Source organism: Hemiscyllium ocellatum, chromosome X, assembly GCF_020745735.1.
Source record: "Hemiscyllium ocellatum isolate sHemOce1 chromosome X, sHemOce1.pat.X.cur, whole genome shotgun sequence".
Classification (NCBI taxonomy): domain Eukaryota; kingdom Metazoa; phylum Chordata; class Chondrichthyes; order Orectolobiformes; family Hemiscylliidae; genus Hemiscyllium; species Hemiscyllium ocellatum.
This window is the reverse complement of record NC_083453.1, coordinates 15,452,367-15,480,363: the sequence shown is the minus strand read 5'-3', so window position 1 is coordinate 15,480,363 and position 27,997 is coordinate 15,452,367. Positions and strand designations below refer to the sequence as shown.

Here is a 27,997-nt window from a genome sequence, read left to right as displayed (position 1 = left end):
ATCAAAGACACTCTCACCCTACCCTGCTAAATTTTCAACATAATTTCAAACAAGTATTAGTGCATTAAATGGCACACCCAATACTAAAGATTAGTAAGTTACCAGCATTTTCAGGATGGGAAGTTTCCATCTTCTGTCAAGAGATATTAGTTCCGATGATTTTCCGACAATAACATTGAAGATGCTTCTGTTCATGTTCTGTAGTTTCCTCCTCATGATATGGCTGCGTCTCAACTGGTTCTTTCTGGGTGCCACTTGATAGAGAAGGGCACTATTTCTCCAGGAACATTACTCACCATTGGCACTACTTGCAGATTCATCTTGAACACTTTGGGAAGGTGGCAGTAAATCTGTGAAGTTTGAAGCCAGAGTATGAGTTGTTTATCTGCATTTCCCTCCCCCAACCATCAGTTCAATCATATCAGTAAGATATAATGGAGAAATAATGGCATAAATGATAACGTAACTGGATTTGTATTCCGGGCACCCAGACTAATGCTCTGGAGCACAAACTCAAATCTGGAATTGAAAGCTAGTTTCAGTTTAATGGCCACCATTACTATCATTGATTGCTGCAAAACGACATCTGATTCACTAATGTCTTTGAGGGAAGGGAATTTGTCATCTTTACTTGGTCTCGTCTGTATTGTGAATGCAGACATAGAGTAAGATGGTTGACTCTAGTCTGCCCTCTGAAATGGTCTAACAAACCACTTAGTTCAAGAGCAATTAGGGATGGGCAACAAATGCTGGAATCACTGATGAAGCGAAGCCCACATCCCATGGAACAAAGAGAGAGAGTGTGAGTGTGAGTGTGAGAGAGAGAGTGTGAGTGTGAGAGAGAGTGAGAGTGTGAGAGAGAGATCTTGTTGGCTCAACACAACGTTTGCACCACAGCGACAGGAAATTAAGAGGGGTGGGGAGGAAGGGAGAGAACAGATTGTTGTCTCCTCGCAGCAGAATGCCCAGACCAGACGAACAGCTATCATATCCCCCGACCAAACTGAAGGCCCACAGGCCCATAACCTCAACCATTTGGTGCATTGTAAGTGCAACCCCAGTACTGTATGGAAATTGCAATCTTTTGCGTTTGCACTATTTTGCACCCATTTCACAATAATGGGAGGATCAATGCAAGCCAGCGAGGACAATTAAATATCAGCAAAATGAGTCAATTTACTTGATACACAAAAGGAAAAGAAAGACACTCCAGTCTTAAACCAATTTTTGCAGTGGTGTTTAATCATATACTTCATACAAATAAAAGTACAGCTAACCGTGGCTTTTGGGGAGGGTGATGCAGGAATTGGACTATTTACCCATGCTTTGTCTTTCTATCAGAGTCAAATCAATATTAAGTTAATCACATACACATAGATTAGGAAGCAAGGCTTATTTATTCCATTGGCATCAGACTCTCTCTTGCTCTCAGAAGGCTCCATTTCACACTTCCCTGCTTGAAACTTGCCATTCCAGTAACTACAGGTGCCACTTCGCATTTGTATAATCAACAGGTTCCACTGTGCCCTGATGGCTACAATGTTTGGATCTACACTAATAATGAGTATTGTCGTGCATCACTAATCTGGACAAACGGTGTTTGGATTTTGGAGTTATTCAGCATTTGTCGGAGAGGACCTTAGGCCTTTTATCTGTAATGGTACTTTGAGGGATTCAGGCGCTGTGGAGAGTCAGCCTCAGTCAGTTAGATATCCACGGGTCATATAATTGGCACCACTTGTTCCTTCAGTTGCCATCTCCTGCTAGGTCATCCTTCCACCACTTTCCGGGTGGAATTTGGCCTCCCCACACAGGATGCACCCACTGAATTCACACCACACTTCAGACTTAATGCATAAAATGAAAAGTTGTGGTTCCAACACTGAGCCTTACGGAACACCACTGGTCACCGACTGCCATCCTGAGAAGGATCCTTTTATCCCCACTCTCTGCTTTCTGCCAGACAGCCAAACTTCTATCCATGCTATCCATGTCTCAAACCTCGAGCTTCTGGCTCAAATGCAGGGAGGCTACCCACTGTACCACAAGATCTCCTTCTCCAGTTTCAATCACTGAATAATAATCGATTGACAAAATAACCATTTTTTTCTGGGGAGGCAGTAACAGTGGTGAAGTTTGAATTCAATATAAAACTAGTCTCTAACAACCCATCTGGTTCACTAATGTTCTTCAGGGAAGAAAACTGCAATCCTTACCTAGATCTGGCCTACATGTGACTCCAGACCCACAGCAGTGCGGTTGGCTCTAAACTGCCTGCTGGGCAAATTAGGGATGGGCAAGAAATGCTGGCCTACCTACAGACTGCCACAAACAATTTTTTCTAAAAAAAAATCATTGGCTCGGGTGTTTCCAGTTACATTGCTAAGAGGTATGTTTAACAGGATGAGCAGCATGGTTTCTTACTTTCTGGTTGTGCTGCAAAACTGTCGTCTGGAGTCTTGTTTTCCACGGGCGATCTTGTCCGCCTGCTAGCTCGATGGGCAGCCATTTCCTCCAGATTTCTCATTACTGTAATGGAACCCTTCGGAGGCTGGACCAAGTTGTTGATTTCTGCATGCCTGCAGCCAAAGAGTCAAAAATCAACAAGGCAGCTGTAAGACTCTGTATCCGAGGCTGTTACAAGTCTTAAATAGTGGCAACATTAGCCATTTATACGCAATAGTAAAGTCTAGTTCAGATGACAAGATTGGAAAAATTATCTACTTCAAGTTGCTTTCATTTTAAAGAGCATCAAAAATGGACTTCTGGTCCTTTAGGTAGCTGCTCCTGAGGCTTGTTTTTTCAAATAAAAAGGAAGCTTAATTCTCTGAATCAGTGCGCCTTTGACAAAGCAAGTAATTGTTGCTGATTCCTATTTGCTCTGGAGAAGGTGGAGGCGAGCTGCCTTTGAATTACCGCAGCAGGTAGTATACATATTGTTAGGAAGGAAGTCCCAGGATTTTGACCCAGCAACAGTATAGCTCCAAGTCAAGATGGCGCATAGCTTAGAGGGGAACTTGCAGGCGATGATGTTCTGCTGCCCTTTTCCTTCTCGATGATAGAGGTCCTGGGTTTGGACAGTGCTGTCGAAGGAGGGTTAGTGAATTGTTGCAGAGTATATGGTACACACTGCTGTCACTTGAGTGCCAGTGGTGGAAGGAGTGAACATCTAAAAAGGTGGTGGATGGGGTGACAAATCCAACAAGCAGGCAATGGGAGTTGTAGTGCTTCTGGTGTCTTGTTGCAGCTGCACTTCTCCAGGTAAGTGAAGAATATTACACATTTATTTACGAATGTTTGCGCTGATCAAGAGGAAAGACGTTGATGCACGGGAGGAACATCAACGCAAAGCCAAAGAGGCCACACAACTGGCATAAGTCAAGCATTAATTTATATTGCGCCTTGTGAATCACTTAGCAATGCCCCTGTAATGCTTCAAGTACAAATGCTCGCTTTGCAGTACTATTGTTATGCAGATAAATACAGCAGCCAATTTGCGCATAGCAAGCTCCCATGAACAGCTAATAGATGAACTGTTGTTGATGGTATCAGCTGAGAAGTGACTGTTAACCTTAGATAGGGTTGACCCTGATCTTTTCCCCAATAGTCCCTTGGTATTAAACATTTCAAAAAAAGGAGCAGAGTTGCCACATACCTGTCAGGTGGAACAACACCACTGTGACTGACTGAACGTTTAACCTAAAAAGTGTAAAGAACAAATTTAAAACCAAGACAGTCAATTTTTCAAGTTTGGAAAACGTACACACAACACTAAGCTGCTTGTTATTGCAATGTTTCTATATTTTATAAATGGTCAAATTCAGATAGAATTCTAATGATATTGCAATTTCTTCTAAACATTATGCAGCTTACTGTGCCAGTATGCAAAAAGGCAATTTAGCATCAGTTATAATTAACTAGAATGAAGCTCTTGTAAACTTTACATAATTCAAAACAGAAGAGTGGCAGCAAATGCACAACGGATTTGCAACAGCCAGTTACAGTCCTGAGGTTTCTGATTGTGCGTTAGAAAAAGCTAACCTGGCCTCCTGCCATTAGGTCCAGAAAGGAAACTGTTCAAGAATTTTGTAACAAATCTATCATGTCAGTGCATTAGTGTCACTCTATAGTTGCCTGTGGCCAGGTTCTACGTTGTCAGTCTGGATACCTGCTCAAAAGAGAGTGAGGGACAAATGATACCTGTCACAAGACATACCGGCATCACAAGCCCCTGTCTCAACCAGGAATCCTGCTGCAGGGATGAAAAGATAACCACTTACCCTGCGAAGAGGTGTGGAGGTGACATGTGCAACTGGGGACTCTGGAGGTGAAAGCAGCTCTGGGGATATCTTCACACTTGCTATTTTCATACAGTCCTCAAGGGTATTTATAAAGGTATTGCACGTGGCTTTAAGCAAAGACGAAGCCTCATTCATTTTCTGAAAGAGAGAGAGGGGCACAAAAAGCTTTGCAGTTTTCCTTTTGATGAAACACAAAGTACTGCAGGCAGCCCGTATTCTCAGAGATCCCTGGACTAATCACAGAGAGGGAGAGCTCATTAGAGCTCAGCAAACCATTCCTGAAACTGTTAACTTGCGCTCTAGAACAATCCTACCTGCCATGTACTTTGCCTCTGACCTGGTTTAAATTAGTGCTTCCCACATCAGAATTTCAAGCAACTATTCAACTACAGGTGGCTTCAAAGCAGTGGCTGATCTGGCTCTTGCCCAAACTCCTTACATACCTGCACTGTCTAGTCTAGGTCTTTGACTATTTATTGGAAGCAGCAACTGCGGACGCATTAGGTTTGTCCTTCCCTCCTGGAGGTCAACACAATGACCCCAGGATCCCTGAGATCTGCACAGTCTTTGGCAGTAGATGTTGTGAGGGCTGAGGGAAGGAGGGATTAAAATTAGGGACTTGACCGGCTGCCTGGTTTAGCAGCACACTAGGCGATACACCGTCCCAGCAATCAATTGCCTGCCTCACTGTATTAGTCGAAACCATCAAGAAACACAAGTCATCTAGTCGTAACTGACTTCAAAATTAATGTGAGCAAGACTGATTTTAAGCAATTGTAGACGGTTTTTTAAAAAAGCAATGTTTCCAGTAAATGCAACTGTGAGTTGCTGGAAGTAATGTGTCGGACACCTAGTGGCAATCAGAGGAACTTCTCAAGCACTTGCTGTTTTATCCACAAGCACAGGTTCAGAGTTGTACAACTGTAACGGACTAAATGACAACAGAAAATGAATCTGCAGATGGTTTGGAGATAACAAAATAGAACTCAGAAGCAGGGCTTCAAGTTGAATCATGGCTTCTAGCACACAACTTCTGACAAGAGGGTTGACTGCACCAAGCTGCGCATGTTTAAAACATTAATTTTGAAACATGAATGACGACATTTCTTTTTGTCTTGGTGCAAGAGTACAAGATGTCACAGTGGGAGGAAACTGGCTGGGAAGATACTGGAAATAGTCAATCCAGTCATTAATTCAGTACATTTTATTCAAATGACCCCCTCGTTGTTTATGTTATGAGTTATTTATTGAAATCAAAACACTTAGGGATACGCTGCTTCAATAAGCCAAATTCTGGTTTCCCCCAAACGGGAAATGTCCCAGAGCAGATTCCTTGGCTGTGTGTGTGTGGAGGAGGGGGAGGGCGAGAATGTTTTTTTACCACTGCTCTGGACAGGGACCCACATTTAGGGGTGATGCAAGGAAGTCATGTAGGAATGAAGCTACAGAATCAAATTCTGCAGCTTGAACATTTATCTGTACAATTTAAAAGTAGCATAATCTGGACAGGAAGTGACCCTTTGTAACCTTAGCTTGTAACTGCATGGACCTGTATCTCTTTAAAACCAGTATATAACTAATAGGGTGTGTCTTGATCTGTGAGAATTCTATTGCTTAGGAATATTATAGATTAAGAGCTAAAGCCAGATGGCAGGGGCCCAACTCAAGACATTATATTCCCTAATATGTGGGCGGTTGGCTCAAATAGTTTACTAGGAGGGTCACTAGCCTGAGTTTTCTCTCTCTCTCTCTCACACATGGCCCCTCACCTTCTACACAGTTTATTCAGCTTTCCAGCATCCATGTTTGGAATAATTAAGTGGTCATAGTACAAGAAGGGAGTTGAAACCATGTTTGTGATAGTGGAGAAAAGGAAGATCCAAAAGGAAACTGCATCGAGCTGGAACCTGAGCAGATTACTGAAGTTGAAGAAATTGTAGAAGTCTACCAGATGAATCTAGACCAGAATTTTGAGAGTTCTGTTGTCCCTAACTGGACTAAAAAAGTACAGGTGTTAACCTGTGTTAATGACTGATTAATTAGACCTACACTTAATAAATCCTTCCACTTTGCTACAATTTGAAATCTTGCCCAAATTCCTTACATTATTTATGTGAGCGGTGCAGTTATATTCCGGAACTCTTAATCCAAAGGCTTGGTTTAATAGTTCAGAAAGCATGTTCAATTGGTTGCTTGTGAACCTGAATTCACTTTAAGACAAAGAGAAAAAAACAAAAATGGAAGGGAGTGGACATTAATCAAGATGATGGTGAAACTGGCAAGTTGTTATAAAATTTGGAAAAGGTTCATAAATGTTATTTCAGAGAAAGGAAACCTATTCTCAGCAGAGAAGGAAAACCCAGTAAAACCTGGAAATAAATGGTACTAGTCTGAACTGGAGTTCCATTCTTTCATGTATGAAAGACGAGTTTGGACCAATTGTGTCACTTCCAGCTTTTATGGATTTTTCTTCAGTGAGCTTCAATCCTGCACTTAAGATGGTTTACTGAGCAACTTACTTGTATCAACCACCACAAAAATTAATAAAACTGAATGGGAGGGGAATGAGGTTGGCAGTTTTAGATCTGTGGATTCTGATCCCTGCCCAGCAGCCTGGACCCAGCCTTCATGACCTTCTGCAGTTTAATAACCCCCAATAAATAAACAAATATTCTCATCTGTCTTAAAAGGGAGTAGAAAGTGGAGTTCAAGTCTGAAACCAGCCATGATAGTGTTGAATAGAGAAGCAGGTTTGATGGGCCTCATGGTCTACTCCTATTTCTTGTGTTCTTTGGATCTTTGTGCCCCTAACATGGGTATTGAATCCAGAACCGAGAGGCAATTGTAATATCAACTGAGCCACAACGGACACACAAATAAGACCATAAGATACAGGAGCAGAGGTAGCCCATCAAGTCAACTCCACCTTTCAATAAGATCATGGCTGATCAAATGACCCTCAACTTCACTTTCCTGCCTTTTTCCCCTCATAACCCTTGATTCCCTTACTGATAAAAAAAAGAGTCTGCATATCTCAGCCGTGAATACATTTAATGACACAGCCTTGAGAGTTCTCTCTAGTAAAGAATTCTACAGGACCACTACCCTCAGAAAAAAAATCCTGCTCTCGTCTGTCTTAAATGAGCAACTGCTTACTCAACTTAAGCCCTGTGGTCTTCAGCTGTCCCACAAGGGAGAGCATGATGAGTCTTGAGTTGTGAACCTGTCAAACTTTTTTCCCCGTCAAGCCCCCTAATAATCTTGTATATTTCAATAAGCTTGCTTCTCATTCTTCTAAATTCCAAGATTACAGGCCTAATCTACTTAACCTCTCCTCAGAAAACAGTTCCTCCATATCTGGTATCAGTCTGGTGAACCTTCGCTGGTCTGTGCCCGACATCATCTTTCCTTCCATGTGGGGTCCAGTACGGTTCACAGTATTCCAACTATGGTCTGACAAGTACCTAGTATAATTTCAGCAAGACCTCCCTATTTTTTTTACACACCATTTCCCTTGAAATAGAGGTCAACTTTCCATTTGCCTTCCATCTTCCTCACAACTTTGATGCTAGATTTTTGCTTTGTTCATGAGGACTCCTAAATCCCTCTGTGCTGCAGCTTTCTGCAGTCTTCCCCCCATTTACATAATATTCAACTCTTCTTACCTTCCTGAAAAAGTGCATAACCTCAGACCTCCCTACATTATATTGTATTGGCTAAGGCTTTTGCTCACGCACCTTATATCCCTCTGCAGACTCCTCAGGTCATCCTCACTACTTGTCCTCCCAACTATTATGTAATCCGCAAACTCGTATCCATTCACTTCGGTCATCCAAGGCATAAGTATATATTCTTAAAATATGCCTCCCTAATTTTAGTCTCCCACGCAAGATATCCACCCTTTCCTGGAACTCGCAATCTTTAATTCTGAGCTGTGAAGCCTGGAATTTGTAATTGCAGAGGAAGTACATTTTCTTAAAATCAACAAGATGCTGTACAGAGTCATTACTCCCACAGCAACATTCCACTGTACTGATATCATTGTCAGCGTGGGTTCACTCAGACAGCTCAACTGAAAAATTGGTATTTACATTGTAACCGAAGCAGTTGTACTTTGCTGTATATTTCCTGGTTCCCAGAATGATTCAGCAGTGCAACATTCATTTATTCATCAGCAAAAACAGTGTCTGGTCTATATTCCACAATTATATCTGGTCTGAATACGAAATAAAATCTACTGAAAAGAGAGTGTTTAAATAGGATATAAATATTTAAATATTGAATTTGTATATAGAGCCTGCATTTTTAGTCACACCTTTATTACAGTAACATGTCCTCCAGGCCTAGTGTAGAAGCAATTATCACATAAAATTTGACATTGAACCACACAATGAGATCTTAGGTCAGATGACCAAAAACTTGAACAATAGGGGTAGGTTTTAAGGAGTATCTTAAAAGGAAAAAAGGCTTCAGCAAGGAACTCCAGAGTTTCTTGCCCAAGCAGACCACTGATGGTGGAGTGATTAAAATTGGAGCTATTTGAGAGGCTGAAATTTGAAGAGTGCAGCCATCTTGGAGGGACTTGGCCTGGAGAAAATTCTAGAGAAATTTGAAAACAAGGCTGAGAACTTTCGAAAAATGCTGTTGCCAGGCCAGATTGGGAGCTAATAGAGCAGACACTTGTTAGATGAGTGGGATTCATTCTTGACAGTAAGCAAATAAGTGAGTTGGGGTGTCTTGTGGCTAACACTTAAAACATACTATAGATTAACAGATAAACTATTGGACTATACTGACTGTTCAACTAACTCACACATTATAAAGCCAGAAACTCCGTACAATCATGAAATATACAGCTCTGGTAAAACTGGAACTACATTTTCTATTCAGAGAAATGTCAACAGTCCCTCACAACAAATGCTTTACGTATTTAAAAAACATCCCCCTCCACAACTTGTCTCCTGAAGGAGCCAGCTCTTACCCAAGGTCACAATTCCACAGAAACCTCACTTGGCCATTGTTCATTTTGATTGTGCACGGTGAATGTTGGAAGATAGCCCACCCACAGTTAGTGTTGAGGGAGGCCATGTGTATATGAAAACATCATTTGGGGTTTGGATTTTAAAAATAACGATACATGGACTTTGACCTGTTATGCGAAGCCAATTTTAAAAAATCAGTTCAGGTAACTCAATTACATAATTTCGAAGGAGGTATATGACGACGACCAAGTGCTTAGTATGACACATTGGTGTTGACGGACTAAATGCTCATAATGTCAAAGTTTACAGCCATTTATTTAACTTTTGACTTCAGTTCATAAGAGAACATTTATTTCCTGAACAAACAAAACTGAGTTTTAGTTCAGGCAAACCAGTCACCCTAGTCAAAGTGTGGTTGGTACTTTGAGCTTCCGAGCCAGGGAAATTTGTACAGAAGTCTTCAGGTTATTAGAACGGAAACGTTTTAGCCAACAGAACCGAGAAAGGCTTATGCCAGCAAACTCAAATGAATCTCAACAGTGCAAGGAAAATAAACTGACAAGAGTCAGTTGAGTAAAAGTTTAAAGAGTTGTGGCAGGTGTGATACTGCATTCCAGATAAATATCTAAAAGAAAAGTCCTAGAGATGTACAGCATGGAAACAGAACCTTTGGTCCGACCCTTCCATGCCAACCAGATATCCCACTGCAATCTAGTCCCACCTGCCAGCACCCAGCCCATATCCCTCTAAACTCTTCCTATTCATATACCCATCCAGATGATTTTAAAATGTTGCAATCATACCAACCCCCACCACTTCTTCCGGCAGCTCATTCCACAGGCGCACCACACTCTGCGTGAAAAAGCTGCCCTTGGCTCTCTTTTATATCTTTCCCCTCTCACCCTAAACCTATGCCCTCTAGTTCTGGACTCCCTGACCCCAGGGAAAAGACCTTGTCTATTTACCCTATCCATGCCCCTCATGATTTTATAAACCTTGAAAAGGTCACCCCTCAGCCTCTGATGCTCCAGGGAAAACAGCCCCAGCCTATTCAACCTCTCCCTATAGCTCAAATCCTCCAACCCTGGCAACATCCTTGTAAATCTTTTCTGAGCCCTTTCAAGTTTCACAACATCCTTCAGATAGGAAGGAGACCAGAATTGCACACAATATTCCAACAGTTACCTAACCCAATGTCCTGTACAGCCACATGACCTCCCAACCCCTGTACTCAATACTTTAACCAAGAGAGGAAAGCATAACAAACGCCTTCTTCACTATTCTATCTACTTGTAACTCCACTTTCAAGGAGCTATGAACCTGCACGCCACGGTCTCTTTGTTCAGCAACACTCCCTCGGACTTTACCATTAAGTGTATAAGTCCTCTAAAATTTGCTTTCCCAAAATGCAGCACCTCTCATTTATCTGAATTAAACTCCATCTGCCACTTTTCAGCCCTCTGGTCAAGTTCCTGTTGTAATCTGAGGTAACCCTCTTCGCTGTCCACTACACCTCCAATTTTGGTGTCATCTGCAAACTTACTAACTACACCTCCCATTCTCACATCCAAATCATTTATATAAATGACGAAAAGTAGAGGGCCCAGCACCGATCCTTGTGGCACTCCACTGGTCACAGGCCTTCAGTCTGAAAAACAACCCTCCACCACCACCCTCTGTCTTCTACCTTTGAGCCACTTCTGTATCCAAATGGCTAGTTCTCCCTGTATTCCATGAGATCTAACCTTGCTAACCAGTCTCCCATGACGAACCTTGTCAAATGTCTTACTGAAGTCCATATAGATGACATCTACCACTCTGCCCTCATCAATCCTCTTTGTTACTTCTTTAAAAAACTCAATCAAGTTTGTGAGACATGATTTCCCACGCACAACACCATGTTGACTATCCCTAATCAGTCCTTGCCTTTCCAAATATATGTACATCCTGTCCCTCAGGATTCCTTTCAACAACTTGCCCACCACCGACATCAGGCTCACTGGTCCATCGTTCCCTAGCTTGTCCTTACCACCCTTCTTAAACAGTGGCACATTAGCCAACCTCCAGTCTTCTGGCACCTCACCTGTGACTATCGATGATACAAATATCTCAGCAAGAGGCTCAACAATCACACCCTTAGCTTCCCACAGAGTTCTTGGGTACACCTGATCAGGTCCTGGGGATTTATCCACTTTTATGGGTTTCAAGACATCCAGCACTTCCTCCTCTATAATACGTACATTTTTCAAGATGTCACTAACTATTTCCCTATATTCTATACCTGCCATTCCTTGTCTACAGTGAATACTAGTGCAAAATATTCATTTGGTATCTCCACAATACCTGCGGCTCCACACAAAGGCCGCCTTGCTGATCTCTGAGGGACTGAAAATGTGTTGCTGGAAAAGCACAGCAGGTCAGGCAGCATCCAAGGAGCATGAGAATCGACATTTCGGGCATGAGCCCTTCTTCAGGAATGCGCTTTTCCAGCAACACATTTTCAGCTCTGATCTCCAGCATCTGCAGTCCTCACTTTCTCCTACTTGATCTCTGAGGGGCTCTATTCTCTCCCTAGTTACCCTTTTGTCCTTAATGTATTTGTAAAAACCATTTGAATGCTCCTTCACTCTAATTGCCAAAGTTATCTCATGTTCCCTTTTTGCCCTCCTGATTTCCCTCTTAAGTATACTCCTACTGTCTTTATACTCTAAGGATTCACTATCTCCACTGTCTATACCTGACATATACTTCCAACTTTTCTCTTAACCAAACCCTCAATTTGTTTAGTCATCCAGCATTCCCTATATCTACCAGCCTTTCCTTTCATTCTAATAGGAATATACTGACTCTGGACTCTTGTTATCTCATTTCTGAAGGCTTCCCATTTTCCAGCCATCCCTTTACCTGCGAACATTTGCCCACAATCAATTTTTGGAAGTTCTTGCCTAATGCCATCATTATTGGCCTTTCTCCAATTTAGAACTTCAACTTTTAGATCCGGTCTATCCTTTTCCATTACTATTTTAAAACTAATAGAATCATGGTCACTGGCCCCAAAGTGCTCCCCCACTGACACCTCAGTTACCTGCCCTGCCTTATTTCCCAAGAGTAGGTCAAGTTTTGCACCTTCTCTAGTAGGTACATCCACATACTGAGTCAGAAAATTTTCTTGTATATGTTTAACAAATTCCTCTCCATCTAAACCCTGAACACTATGGCAGTCCCAGACTATGTTTGGAAAGTTAATATCCCTTACCATAATTAAATTATTCTTACCATATTATTCTTACAGATAACCAAGATCTCCTTACAATGTGTTGGGAAACGAGTTAAAACTTCGTTTAGCTATTTGTGTCAAGATCTTTCTAACTGTCTTAGACACAGACCTGTTTTGTTTTGGGGGCAGGGTGAAATAAACTTATGTTCTGTTAAAGAACATCTGTAACCTCACATGAAAAGGTTTCAGTGACTAACCACCACATTGACCAACTGTGAACATTGCATATGTTACCTATCAAGTCAGGTTACATTCTGGGATCCAACTTGTTCAGTATTATAATCAGCTGGAATCATATCATCCAGATCTCCATTCCACTATTATGACATTTCACCCATCACTGAAGAAATTAAAAGGTTTTCTCTGACTAGGCAGCATTTTCAAGTGTGAACCATTCTACATTAGTGGGCGGCACGGTGGCACAGTGGTTAGCACTGCTGCCTCACAGCGCCCGAGACCCGGGTTCAATTCCCGACTCAGGCAACTGACTGTGTGGAGTTTACACGTTCTCCCCGTGTCTGCGTGGGTTTCCTCCGGGTGTTCCGGTTTCCTCTCACAGTCCAAAGATGTGCGGGTCAGGTGAATTGGCCATGCTAAATTGCCCGTAGTGTTAGGTAAGGGGTAAATATAGGGGTATGGGTGGGTTGCGCTTCGGCGGGTCGGTGTGGACTTGTTGGGTCGAAGGGCCAGTTTCCACACTAAGTAATCTAATCTAATCTACATGAAGCCACCCTTGTGACTAGCACATCTGCAGACCTTCAGGTACCAATTGAGAGAATGAACAAAATGATTGGAATGAAAGTGAATGTATAAAAAGGCAGGCATTATGAAGACCAAACAAAATAATGGCAGGAAAACAGAAGTCAAGAGAAATGGTCAACAGTTGAAATGGGTTTCACATTTTAACTTCCTGAGAAGACTCATGGGAGAAGATGTTTATTGTCAAAAAGAAATCGAAGCTAGAATAGCAATGCTAAAGAATGCATTCTTCCAAACAGGAAGATAGGAGCAGGATTAGGCCATTTGGCCCCTTGTGCCTGATCCACCATTCCCATTACTATTTCATGAGATATGGACATCACTGGCAAGACCCTTGAATTGGGTGGCTTGCTGGGCTATTTCAGAGGGTGATTCAGAGTCAGTCACATTTCTGCGGGTCTAAAGCCAAACAGTGAGGAAGGCAGATTTCCTCCCTTCAAAGGACATTGGTGAACTGGATGGGTTTTTACGACAACTGACAATAGTTTTACAGTCACCATCACCCAGAATAACTTTACTAATTTAAATTCCAATGGTTGCCATGATGGAATTTATAACCAGTGTGGCCAGAACGTTAGGTAAAAACAATGACTGCAGATGCTGGAAACCAGATTCTGGATTAGTGGTGCTGGAAAAGCACAGCAGTTCAGGCAGCAACCAAGGAGCAGAAAAATCGATGTTTCAGGCAAAACTCTTCATCAGGAACACAGGCCTAGGTCTCTAGATTACTAGTCCAGTTATATTACCATAATGCCACCAGCTCGTCCATATCCAAGATATCTTTAATACTGGAAGTCTAATAATTTCATTCTTCCAGTCAATAAACCTTCACAGCCCTCTGGAGTAGGGAATTCCAAAGATCCACCACCTTCTGACTGAAGAAATTCCTTCTCAACCCAGTTCTAAGTAGCCTATCCCTGAGTCTGAGGCTGTGTCGCCTGGTTTTAGCCAGGGACTACTCCGGCTAAGAATAAATAGAGAATAAGATTTAAAAAATTCAAAATTACCATGCCTGTGACGTGGGGTGTGTTATACTGGGCCAAACTGGGGATTCCAAGGAAAGCAGATATTCCAAGACGAGGTTGTGAAACAAAGCTCTAACGAAATATGGAATGGGATACTTGGAAGAAAGTAATGAAGATCTTCTCAGGCTGATGAGTTGGGGGTGGGGGAGGTGGGAGGCAGCAGATTTTTTTAAACATCAAACCAAACTTACTATATAATCAGGCAGTGGCCTCACAGAATGCACATTGAGCGGAATCTGTGGAAGTTTATACAGAACACCAGTAAACTGTGACAATGTAAACTTCAGAAGTTTGATCACTATTCATGGATTGAAAGAATCAGCAATAACCCTTTCTGGAATAAACTATTTTCTGAGATAAAAGGACAAGGACAAATTGTTATGAAGGAATTACAAACAAAATATGCCAATTAGCCATCTCTGGGAAAAAGGAGATGTCGAAGCAGCACAAATTGTTTTAACATCAGCTTGATAACTAACTGCCTTGTGACAAATGGGGAAATAAGAATTGTCTGCAGAAGAATTTGAGTCATCAATGGCAGGACAGGCTATGTTTGAAACAAACCCAAGAAAACAGAACATAATAAGGAACAGAAAAGCTACTCCTGATAAGAAAGGAAGCTACAGACTTGGTGACTTGAGAAGTGTCATAAATAATGTCATGCCAAGAGCTTAAAAAGACAGAAAATCCTGTAAGAATTCAACATTAGGATTCTTCAATAGTAGAACTCTGGAGAACAACACTGCATAAGGATTAAACCCTGGACATCCAGAGATGGATGCTGTTGGTTGGAATTGTAGCTAAAGTCCACAATTAATTGAGTGATAACCAAGTTCAGTTGAGAGGCTGAAATTGCTTACTTGAGGGGACTTCTTTCTTAAGAAGTAGCTTATGGTAACTTATGATGCTCAAATCAGCTGTAAGCATATTGCCCTGGCCACATACCCATTAGAAAGGAAAGAAGCATGTATGGAATGAATTCCAGAGGAAATGGTGGAGACCAGTACAATTACAACAGGTACAATACCTCAACATCAGGAGTAGAACTGTCCTGGAGCGGCTGTGCAGACTCCTGGATCTTATGTACCTGCTGCATCAGCAAATCACAATAAAGTCGAAGCTCAGACATTTTGGATTTCAAGGTGTCCTCAGTTTCACTGATTTCTGCAAATTCAGAACATTTTTAGAAAATATTTGAATTAAAAATGACAAATAAATCTTTTAACAAGAGGATCAAGCACAACTTCCTTTGGGGGACTCAGTAGAATGGGTCTTTCACAGAGCTAGCATGGACAAATTGGGCCAAACGGCCTCCTTCTGTGCTACACGATTCTATGATTTAGAGTCATACAGAATGGAAACCCTTCGGTCCAATTCATCCATGCCAACCAAGTTTCCCAAACTAAACTAGTCGCATTTGTTCAGTTTATTTCTGTGTTGAATGGAGTTGTTTTATTAAGAAGAAGAAAAAGAGACATACAGAGTGTGATGCCACCACATAGTGAGGGAAAGATTGCAAGGCGATAAAACAAATGGCAGGCATAGCCAAACCCCTCACAAGGCAGCCCTAATGCCAGCCTCTTGGAAAACCCTGGGGAGGCTGGCAGAGAGACATGTGCACAGCATTGAAAGATTTGTTCCACTCCACTTCCTAAAGCTAACAAAAATGTTACAGCCGCCAGGTTCCTAGGAAATCTCTGCTTCATCCCCCAAGAATCCCAAATGGGTCTGCAACACGTGTAGCCAAAAATGGACTGCTTGCAAACATCTGTTCAGTCCAATTAGACCTCTCAAACAGCCACGTCCTGATGGAGTGATGTGGGTTTGTGCATTTCTGCGTCCATCATCATCATTTTGGCTTCAACCAGGACATATGTTTTACCATACGTGATTCTTCTCAGACATTTTCCCAAACTATTTCCTCAAGTTTCAAGCTCCCTGATGCTTCAGAGTAGAACATAGAAAAATACAGTGCAGTACAGGCCCTTTGGCCCTCGATGTTGCGCCGACCCAAGCCCACCTAACCTACACTAGCCCACTATCCTCCATATGCCTATCCACTGCCCGTTTAAATGCCCATAAAGAGGGAGAGTCCACCACTGCTACTGGCAGGGCATTCCATGAACTCACGACTCGCTGAGTAAAGAATCTACCCCTAACATCTGTCCTATACCTACCACCCCTTAATTTAAAGCTATGCCTCCTCATAATAGCTGACTCCATACGTGGAAAAAGGTTCTCATTGTCAACCCTATCTAAACCCCTAATCATCTTGTACACCTCTATCAAGTCACCCCTAAACATTCTTTTCTCCAATGAAAACAGCCCCAAGTGCCTCAGCCTTTCCTCATACGATCTTCCTACCATACCAGGCAACATCCTGGTAAACCTCCTCTGCACTCGTTCCAGTGCCTCCATATCCTTCCTATAGTATGGCGACCAAAACTGCGCACAATACTCCAGATGCACCACACCAGAGTCTTATACAACTGCAACATGACCTCAGGACTCCGGAACGCAATTCCTCTACCAATAAAAGCCAGTACACCATATGCCTTCTTCACAGCACTATTTACCTGGGTGGCAACTTTCAGAGATCTGTGTACATGGACACCAAGATCCCTCTGCTCATCCACACTACCAAGTATCCGACCATTAGCCCAGTACCCCACCTTCTTGTTACTCTTACCAAAGTGAATCACTTCACACTTACCTACATTGAACTCCATTTGCCACCTTTCTGCCCAGCTTTCAGCTTATCTATATCCCGTTGTAACCTGCCACATCCTTCCTCACTGTCAACAACTCCACCGATTTTCGTATCATCCGCAAACTTGCTCACCCAACCTTCTAGCCCCTCCTCCAGGTCATTTATAAAAATGACAAACAGCAATGGTCCCAAAACAGATCCTTGTGGAACACTGCTAGTAACTGCACTCCAAGATGAACCTTTACCATCAACTACTACCCTCTGTCTTCTTCCAGCCAGCCAATTCCTAATCCAAACCTCTAACGCACCCTCAATGCCATACCTCTGTATTTTTTGCAGTAGCCTTCCATGGGGAACCTTATTAAACACCTTGCTAAAATCCATATACACCACATCTACCGCTTTACCCTTGTCCACCTCCTTAATCATCTTCTCAAAGAATTCAATAAGGTTTGTGAGGCACGACCTGCCCTTCACAAAACCATGCTGACTATCCTTGATCACATTATTCCTATCCAGATGTTCATAAATCCTATCCCTTACAATTCTCTCTAAGACTTTGCCCACAACAGAAGTGAGACTCACCGACCTATAGTTATTAAGGTTATCCCTACTCCCCTTCTTGAACAAGGGAACCACATTTTCTATCCTCCAGTCTTCTGGCACTATTCCTGTAGACAACGAGGACATAAAAATCAAGGCCAATGGCTCTGAAATCTCCTCCCTTGCTTCCCAGAGAATCCTAGGATAAATGCCATCAGGCCCAGAGGACTTATCTATTTTCACCCTTTCCAGAATTTCCAACACCTCTTCCCTACATACCTCAAAGCCATCCATTCTAATTAATTGTGACTCAATATTCACATCGGCAACAACGTCCTGTTCCTGAGTGAATACTATCGAAAAGTATTCATTCAGTGTCTCTCCAATCTCTTCAGCCTTCATGCACAACTTCCCACTACTATCCTTGACTGGACCTATTCCTACCCTAGTCGTTCTTTTATTCCTGACATACCTACCTATAGAAAGCCTTTGGGTTTTCCCTAATCCTACCAACCAAGGACTTTTCATGTCCCCTCCTTGCTGCTCTTAGCTCTCTCTTTAGATCCTTCCTGGCTACCTTATAACTCTCCATCGCCCCAATTGAACCTTCACGCCTCATCTTTACATAGGCCGCCCTCTTCCCTTTAACTAGGGATTAATGCAGGTTTAGACCAGATATAATCTCTAGTGTGTGCCAAGGTACCTATACTCATATCAGCGTGGCTACAAGGGGGAAGTGGACATTGGTCTCGATATCTGCCAATTAGGGAGAGGAATAATTTGTGAAAACTCCATTTAAGGTGTAATTTTCTGTATGTAAACTATCAACGTGCATATATCCAGTAGATTTCAATGGATGACGATCAAAAGCAGCAATCACAGAAAATGTAACATAGAAATGTTCATGCTCCACATGAACCTCCTTGAACACTAACAGTCTAACGTTCTCTTCTTTTCTCCCTTGTGTATTTATCCAGCTTCCCTTTATGCGCTGGTTGTCTTAACTACACTTAGAAGAAGGAGAATCCTTATAGCGTGGAAACCGGCCATTCGGCCCAACAAGTCCACATCAACTCTCTGAAGAGTATCCCCCCCAAAGCCATTCCCCTACCCTATTACTCTAGATTTACCCTGACTAATGCACCTAATCTACACATCCCTGAACACTATGGAACAATTTAGCATGGCCAATTCACCCTAATCTGCACATCTTTGGATTGTGGGAGGAAACTGGAGCACCCAGGGGAAACCCACACAGACAAGGAGAATGTGCAAACTTCACACAGACAGACAGTCACCCGAGGCTGGAATCGAACCCCGGTACCTGGTGCTGTGAGGCACCATTGTGCCGCCTCATTTGTGGATGTCCACTTTCCCAACCACTTGAGTGGGGAACTAAGTTTCCCCATTATTAGATTTAATATCAATCTATTATGGAGTTGATGAATCCTGAACACTCATTCCTTCCTTAAATTTAGCAGCGCCAAGCATTCCTCTCGACGGGAATGAGCAAATTCAACTCAAAGAATCAAACAGGTTGGTACTGGTCATTGTGTTTATAAACCTAATACAAAGTGGCAAGAGGGGGCTCTTCATGTATTTTCTGCTGGAAAGCATCTCAAAATAGCACCTGGACCTGTAGCATTATAGGACAATAATCATAGCGCTCCAGTAAACAAATCTAGGAAACATCAAAACCATCCAAAAAAAAAAATAGATTAAAAGGCACCACCTCGTTCCTTCTTGCTCCTGCTGTCTGCCAGGCAGGCTTTGGCACTTCCAAGAGCAACCAACCATTTCTGTCGCTCTGCAGCATTTACTGCTTTGAGGTAGAAATATTGTTCTCCAGGAATAATCAAGTCCATCCGGGTGAAGTCTGCTGTGTGCACTAGCAAGAAAAACATGGTATTTTAGTGGGCAGAAGACAACAGTGAACCTGTTTCCTACCTTGCCTGTCATGTGAATCTTTCAAAAAAACCCTAATGTACCAACAGTAATCCAAGACAGACAAGGGTGCAACAAGGAAATCCAACAAATGACATACTGGAACAGATAAAATAAGCAAAAACAGGCTGAAGCAGAATGTAGGAAGAGGAGAAGGCCATTCAGCCCCTCAAAGCTGTTCTGGCATTCAAAACAAAAAGCTTGGATTTATACACAACCTCTGGACATATCAAAGCCCTTTACAGCCAGTTAAGTGCAGTCACTGTTGTAATGTAGGTCATGTGGCAGCCAATTTGCAAGCTCCTGCAAACACCACATGATAATGACTTGATAATCTTCTGTGATGTTAATTGAGGGATAAGTATTGGCCAGGACACTGGGACACTTTCTTCCTCAAAATAATACTACGGAATCTTTTACATACACCCAATCAGGTAGATGAGGCCTCATCTGAAAACGAAAGCACATCCAACAGTGCAGCACTCCTTCAGTACTGTGCCAGAGAGTCAGTCTGGGCTTTTGTGCTCAAGCCCTGGAGTGGGACAAGACGACAGTGCTACCAGTCATAGCTGACACCCAACAAAATCCTCATTGATCTGGTTCCCAACCTTTGCTCCATATCATAGAGTCATAGAGATGTACAGCACGGAAACAGACCCTTCGGTCCAACCCATCCATGCCAACCAGATATCCCAACCCAATCTAGTCCCACATGCCAGCACCCGACCCATATCCCTCCAAACCCTTCCTATTCATACACCCATCCAAGTGCCTCTTAAATGTTGCAATTGTACCAGCCTCCACCACTTCCTCTGGCAGATCATTCCATACACGTACCACCCTGTGTGTGAAAAAGTTGCTCCTTAGGTCTCTTTTATATCTTTCCCCACTCACCCTAAACCTATGCCCTCTAGTTCTGGACTCCCCGACCCCAGGGAAAATACTTTGCCTATTTACCCTATCCATGCCCCTCAATTTTGTAAACCTCTATCAAGTCACCCCAGCCTCCGACACTCCAGGGAAAACAGCTCCAGCCTGTTCAGCCTCTCCCTGTAGCTCAGATCCTTCAACCCTGGCAACATCCTTGTAAATCTTTTCTGAACCCTTTCAAAGTATCCTTTAATACTCTTGGTTAGTAAGAAAAAAATCAGTCGGTCTCAGATTTAAACATTTCTACTGGAGCTCGCATTTGCTATATTGTGTGGGCCAATTTGACTTTTACTATCATTAGGGATTCTCAATACCTCTCCTAAATGGCCTCGCTCCGATTTTTCAAGTTAGGTCCTCCACTTACACTCTCCCTACTGGGGTTTCAGCGGCTTTGGTCAAGGAGACCGTTCCATCTCAGTTTATGCAAAGGAAATAATTGCAACAGTGGAATAAGGGCAGAGATTGTGTTTGAGTCAGCTTCACACATTGGTGTGGCCCAAGTATTCTATTTTTAAATACTTATTCCATTCTATTCACAGAATCACCTGGAGAAGCAGGCTTCCATTCCTCCCTAATTTACCTGTATAGGCAGATTGCATTGTCACACTGGACAGACCTGAACTGCACCCTCCCAGCGACATCAATAAGGAAACATCAAACTTTGGCAGAACTCCAGAAGGGTTCCATTTGAAATGATACAAATTCCAAGCCTCATTTGGTCACAGCATCAAGGTTGGTCATTTATTCCCCACACAAGCCAGGTCAGGCCATACCGAACTGTGGGTGTGCTTTCCAAAGGGGTCCAGTGTGCATGTTTGGCAACTCCAAGCTCAACAGCTGCTTTCACTTTTCTACCTTTTATCTCGCACACGGCCATTTTGATGCTCCCTTTACTTCCTTTCCCAACATCTTCCTGCGAGTCGTAGTATGACAGCACAGTACCGTCCAGCACAAAGTACCGTGGCTGCCAGCCTGTCAAAATGAAAGGGATTAGAAGAATCAGCAGAAGATTATGATTGCAACAAATACAAAAAAATTGTGGAAGGTTGTGAAGACACAACAATTTGTGTCTGGGGCATTTTAGGAACAGGAGGAGGCCATTTAGCTCCTCTAGCCTGTTCTGTCTCCATTCAATAAGGTCATAACTGACCTGCAACTTGACTCCCATTTAGCGGCATTTGCTTCTTAGCCCTTAATGCAGTTGGTGAGCAAACTAAAGACCAGAAATTGCTGGAAAAGCTCAGCAGGTCTGGCAGCATCTGTGGACAGAAATCAGAGTTAATGTTTCAAGGTCCAGTGACCCTTCATCAGTTCTGAGGAAGGGTCACTGGACCTCGAAACATTAACTCTGACTTCTCTCCACAGTTGCTGCCGGACCTGCTGAGCTTTTCCAGCAACTTGATTTCATTTTGATTTACAGCATTTGCAGTTCTTTCAGTTTTTAAAAGACCAGTCTTAGCTGTAAGTCTTAGCAGTCTTAGTTTTAACATCAACTGCGATTAACTTTGTAAATTTAAAGTTATTCGAAGCTCTGCTGTTCTGAGCCATAACTCACACCAAATCCCATTCTCCTATTACCACCCCCCACCCCCGTCTCTGATCTACATTGACTATTATGGTCAGTCCCATAAATCAGCAGAGACATCACTGCACTTGTTTACTTCTAGTACCCTTCAAGCACCTTGATTTTTAAATCACTCCACCATCGGTAGCTGCACCTTCAGTTGTTTGGACTGCCAAGTTCTGGGATTCCTTCCCGCATTACTCTCTCTCTCTCTCTCTCCGTTTAAGAGGCTCTTTAAAACCTACTCGTTTGACCAAACGTTTGGTCAACCGTGCTAATAACTCTGTGTGGCTCAATGAATATCCCTGAACATTACCTTTTGAATTAGGTTACTGATCTGGTCTGTGAAAACAATTTGCAGAATTGCACATTGCAACAGCTAAACAACTGCAGTTACTAAATACAGTATCCCATGAAATTTCACATAACTGCTATAAGTGGCTGCCATTTGCATCCCCAGACTAACTTCTGTGTCCTGCACATTTAGACACAAATTCAAGAGTTAGCTTCGATATGCCTAGAACCCAAACTCCAGTCAGAAGACAACTAGATATTGTCAGCCTCGTGGCAGCTGGTAGCCTGATGTAGTGTGCATCACATGGAGACACACTTGCACAGACTCCTATGATGAAAGGATGTAGAACATTTAAGAAGTTGTGGCACAGTGAGTCGTGCCCCTACCACTGTGCCAAACAGCTTCAAACCATGCAAGTAACTGCTCAGGACTGAATGACCACAGAAGGCGTATAGTAACGCAACAAAACAGGTTGAACCAATGTTAAAAGGCTTCACTATGCAAATTGCTGTCACGGGACAAACACAGCCACATCTCCTCACCAATAGAGGGATTCTAGGGAATTCTTGGAGATTTCTGCAATGATAGTACTGATTAAAAGGAATCGGACAAGCAGGATTGCTTTCCCGCTCAAAAATCAAGTTCACGTAACTCCAGAGGCAGCTGCGTTCCTCCCCAAAGGCTAACTCACAGATTACTGGAAAAGCAAATTGCAGCTTCTTGGACACACTGCCCAGGCCACTTAAAGCAGAGCCCTGCAAACTCAGTCTGATGATGCACTCAGATGGTGCCACAGACACATTGCAAAACTCAAGCTTCTACAGTTTGCCTTTCAAATCCAAAGTGGCAAATTTGTGGCAGGGTTGTGCAGTTCCCCTTGTTGAGTATATTTAAGACAGGAATCAATAGATTTCTAGATATTAAAAAAAGTATCAAAGGAAAATGGTGTAGAGGTAGATGGTCAGCCATGATCACATTGCACCATGGTGCAGAGTTGAAGAGCTGAATGGCCTGCACCTTTTCCTAATTTAGTAACAAGGGAAATATACAAATTAAGCGTTTCCAATCTGTGAACTTTTCCTTCACCAGGAGCTCTGTTTCCCCAAAAAGGAAACCTAAAGTCGACAAAATCCTGAGAGTACTTTTTCAATTTCAGGAAATGACACTTTAAACCAGAGTACAGCACCAAGGAATGAATAGAGTAGGGTGTGGACAGAAGTATTTTGTTTCAGTTGAACTGGAGCTTGGTGTACATTGTCTGGGAGCACCAGGGTCCACCTGTATATGTTGGAGTGGCTGGGGTTAGAGTACAACTCAGAGTTTATGGTGAGGGAGCAGGTCAGCTCGAGTTGGAAAGCATGAAGAAAAAGGTTCACGATGAACAGCTGAAGCTTACCTATTGTTTCAACGATAGTCGATTTGGCCAGTTCTGTTGTAGCTGGCTGTTACCCTGACTGGGTTTCAACATTCTTATCCCAGCCTATTTACATTCTATACATTAGGTTCAGTACCAACCAGATCTCAGGCACACGGCTAGTAATAAACTGCTTCATTGCATTTTTGTCCCAGATGATGCCATTGAGGATTGCAATGCCCTCTGAATGTGCCAGCCAATTAAAGACTGATCCATACACAGATCAGCCAAGCAAGCAAGGGATTGAATAATTAAAAAGTTACTGTGAACTCTGTAAAGGACAAGCCTTGCTCAGTTCTGAACAAACGTCATATCAGACCCGAAACACTAACTGTTTCTCTCTGCAGACACTGCCAGCCGTGCTGAGTTGCTGCAGCACTTTTTATTTCAGATCTCAGAGTCATTTCAGTATTTCACATTTGTTAACAATTTTGACTCCTCAGCTCTAGGGGTGCATGCTTCAGACCAAAGGTGTTGCCTTCTGGCTAGGATGGTCCTACCAGTCAGGCAACAAGCCAATAAAAGGCACAAGAAATAGAAGCAGGAGTATGCCATTTGGCCCCTCTCACCTGCTCCATTATTCAACAAGATCATGGCTCTCTGATGGTAGCCTCAACTCCATAGAACATAGAAAAAGACAGCGCAGTACAGGCCCTTCAGCCCTCGATGTTGCGCCGATCCAAGCCCACCTCACCTACACTCGCCCACTTTCCTCCATATGCCTATCCAATGCCCGTTTAAATGCCCATAAAGAGGGACAGTCCACCACTGTTACTGGCAGGGCATTCCATGAACTCACGACTCGCTGAGTAAAGAATCTACCCCTAACATCAGTCCTATACCTACCAACACTTTCCTGTCTGATCCCACCACCCCCCCCCAATCAATCAATCTGTCTCATTCACCCTTGAATATATTCAAAGACCCAGCCTCCACTGCTTTCTGAAAAAGAGAATTACAAACACATAATGACACTCAGAAGAAATTGCTTCACATCTCTGCCTGAAATGAGAGACCCACTTATTTTGAAATCATGCCCCTTTGTTTTACATTCTGCCCCTTCCCACGGGAAACTTTCTCTCAGCAAACCTACCAAGTGCCCCCAGGATCTTATATATTTCAATAAGATCACTTCTCATTTTTCTAAATGCCAATAAATGTAGACTCAACCTTTCCTCATGCACAATCTTCAGAAACCTTCTCTAAACTGTTTCCAATAAGGTACATGACTCCTTGAGTAAGGAGACCAGAGCTGTACACAGTATTCTGGGCACAGTCTCAACCACATACACAGGTTACAGGTTCATTACATGCTCATGTAGATTTGACACATTTGCTCTACATCACAGGAGTAGACCATTCAGCCCACCTCCTCCATGCTAGTTTATACTCTAAACAAATGTTTCTCCCATCCTTCATCGTCTCCACCAGCCGATCCTTCTATTCCTTTCTCCCTCGTGATTATCCATTCACTGCACCCACTTCCTTGTGATTTTGAATTTCACATTCTCACTGCTTTCTGGCTAGAGGTTTTTTCCAGAATTTCCAACTGAGTTTATTAGTGGCCACATGATATTGATGGCTTCTCCGTCCGGAGTTTTCACACAAAGGGAAATTGTAGTGTCCTTCTGCCTACTCCGAGAAGCCATTTCATAATCGAAAGTGCTTCTTCTGTCAATTAACTACATTTCTTACTTCCAGGCTCTCTTCCAATTCAACTAAACTCTGCCTGCAGAACTAAGGCTTGCTCAGCCATTGCCAGAATCCAAACTACATTTCCCTAGCCCTCTTATTCCCTGAAAGGGAAAAGATTCATCCTCAACAAATGCCCAGATTGTTGAACTGCAGCCACCCACCGTCTTTTCTGAACCCTTGATTTTGAAACGAAACCTCAACAGCAACAATCCCTGCAGATGTTGGGAAAGACGAGGCAAGCTGCCCTTTAGAAAGCTTGCGTGGCTCAGTTATGCGCCGGATTATCTGGTCGGAAGCCAAACAAAGCCCGAGGGTCGCACGCTGAATTGGCTACTGCCAGCTGTGGTAGAGACACGGGCCTCAGCACCCCGTGTTCAGGGTGGATCCAAACAGGTGTCTCTCCCTCAAACAGCGATGCAACAAACCTGCATCTGCAAAATCTACAGGAGGGAGACAGATAAAAGAACAACTGGCAATTTACACCGAGTGTCAGCCTTTTGCGGCGCCAGTACGCTGTTTCTTCAGGCTGCAGAAGGCTCAGTGCTGGTTAAGTTGTTTGGACAGCATCTGCAGCAAGGTATAAAACCCCATCTCACCACTCAGATAATTGGTCCATTTATGCAGTACTCCTTCCATGACAGAAGGGCAACCTCCCGAATACTATGCCCAGCCAGTTCACACACTCTCTGCCTCTGTGTATTTTTGCTGCAGGAAGCGGCGAGCCGCCTTAGTGATTGACAGCTCCTCGGCGGCCAATCGGACAACACCTCCGCCACGTTTCCCTCTGTCAACTGAATTCCTGTATTGTGCCGTCACAATCGCCCCCGTCCTCTGAGCGATTTTTGGATTCGTGGTGCTGGAAGAGCACAGCAGTTCAGGCAGCATCCGAGCGAGTCAATCAATAGCAGTGAAACGGCGGCTCTTGCGAGCGATTGGCGGAGAGGCCGCAGAAGGGGGGCGGGTCGATGGGTTAGCCAACGGGACGGCTCCGGAGCCGCGTGCGCTGGTTGGAAGATCACGAGGGGCCGGGAGCGGGTGTGAAGCTTGTGGGCGAATTGAAAAAGGCTCCAGTTGGTGAGTGCCAGGGTTTTGTAGTTTTGCGCTTTTATCGAAGGGCTAGGTTTACAACGTTAAAAATCACACAACACCAGGTTATAGTCCAACAGGTTTAATTGGAAGCACTAACTTTCGGAGCGACACTCCTTCATCAGGTGGTTGTGGAGGACACAATTGTAACAGAATTTATAGCTAAAATTTGCAGTGTGATGTAACTAAAATTATACATTGAAAAATTGATTGTTAAGGTTTACAACAGCCAAGAAGTTGCGTTCAAACTGTGCAGACCACTTGTTCCGCCTGAGTTGGCTCATTATGTCCAGCTCTGGGCAGCGCACAGAGGGGAGGATGTGAAAGCATCATAGAACATAGAAAAATACAGCCCAGTACAGGCCCTTTGGCCCTCGATATTGCGCCGATCCAAGCCCACCTAACCTACACTAGCCCACTATCCTCCATATGCCTATCCAATGCCCGTTTAAATGCCATAAAGAGGGAGAGTCCACCACTGTTACTGGCAGGGCATTCCATGAACTCACGACTTGCTGAGTAAAGAATCTACCCCTAACATCTGTCCTATACCAACCCTCCCTTAATTTAAAGCTATGCCTCCTTGTCATATCTGACTCCGTATGTGGAAAGGCGCATCAAAGATTGATGAGAAGTTTTCAGGTATGAGGGGTTCCAGGGAGACAGGAGAAACTCCAGCTGTTTTCCCTGGCGAAGAGAAGGTTGAGAGGAGATATGAAGGGTTTGACAAAGGAGAGACTTCTTTTTAATTAAGTAAAAACAATGACTGCAGATGCTGGAAACCAGATTCTGGATTAGAGTGGTGTTGGAAAAGCATAGCAGTTCAGACAGCATCCAAGGAGCAGTAAAATCGACGTTTCAGGCAAAAGCCCTTCAGCAGGAATAATTAACCCGCTCAGATGCGTTATAACACACCAAACGAGAGGGCATATTTTTTAAGGTGAGAGGAGAAAGATTTAAAAGGAACCTGAGGGGCAACTTTTTTCTCAGATTGGGTCAGATGTGCATTGAACTGCCAGAGGAAGTGGTAGATGCAGGTGCAGTAACAACAGTTAGACCATAAGACATAGGAGTGGAAGTAAGGCCATTCGGCCCATCGAGTCCACTCCGCCATTCAATCATGGCTGTGTATTTCAACTCCACTTACCCGCATTCTCCCTGTAGCCCTTAATTCCTTGTGACATCAAGAATTTATCAATCTCTGCCTTGAAAACATTTAGCATCCCGGCCTCCACTGCACTCTGCGGCAATGAATTCCACAGGCCCACCACTCTCTGGCTGAAGAAATGTCTCTGCGTTTCTGTTCTGAATTTACCCCCTCTAATTCTAAGGCTGTGTCCATGGGTCCTAGTCTCCTCGCCTAACGGAAACAATTTCCTAGCGTCCACCCTTTCCAAACCATGTATTATCTTGTAAGCTTCTAATAGATCTCCCCTTAATTTTCTAAAATCCAATGAATACAATCCCAGGAT

At 43.2% G+C, this 27,997-nt stretch overlaps 2 protein-coding genes across 4 annotated transcripts in view; both read right to left on the bottom strand.

The window, feature by feature from the left end:
- tarbp2 (TAR (HIV) RNA binding protein 2) overlaps nucleotides 1-277 on the bottom strand; it is a 29,885-nt gene extending 29,608 nt beyond the window's left edge. The window contains exon 1 of the mRNA XM_060821045.1: nucleotides 103-277. The gene's annotated coding sequence lies outside the window, so the exon portion shown is untranslated. The remainder of the gene's footprint in view (nucleotides 1-102) is intronic.
- Nucleotides 270-26,330, bottom strand: LOC132805787 (pleckstrin homology domain-containing family A member 3-like). 3 transcript variants are annotated; one of them, XM_060821046.1, is made up of 8 exons: nucleotides 26,036-26,330; nucleotides 21,327-21,443; nucleotides 19,327-19,485; nucleotides 15,372-15,508; nucleotides 4,281-4,439; nucleotides 3,656-3,699; nucleotides 2,425-2,579; nucleotides 270-350 (listed from the first exon to the last, which is right to left on the bottom strand). In XM_060821046.1, exons 1-8 carry the CDS (start codon nucleotides 26,073-26,075, stop codon nucleotides 289-291), a joined length of 873 nt encoding a protein of 290 aa, XP_060677029.1. In that variant the 5' UTR covers nucleotides 26,076-26,330; the 3' UTR covers nucleotides 270-288. The 3 variants fall into 3 exon arrangements, with proteins under 3 accessions (XP_060677029.1, XP_060677030.1, XP_060677031.1); XM_060821047.1 differs by having other exon boundaries at nucleotides 19,330-19,485; XM_060821048.1 differs by lacking the exon at nucleotides 26,036-26,330 and having other exon boundaries at nucleotides 21,245-21,333.
- Between the last annotated feature and the right edge of the window lie 1,667 nt (nucleotides 26,331-27,997).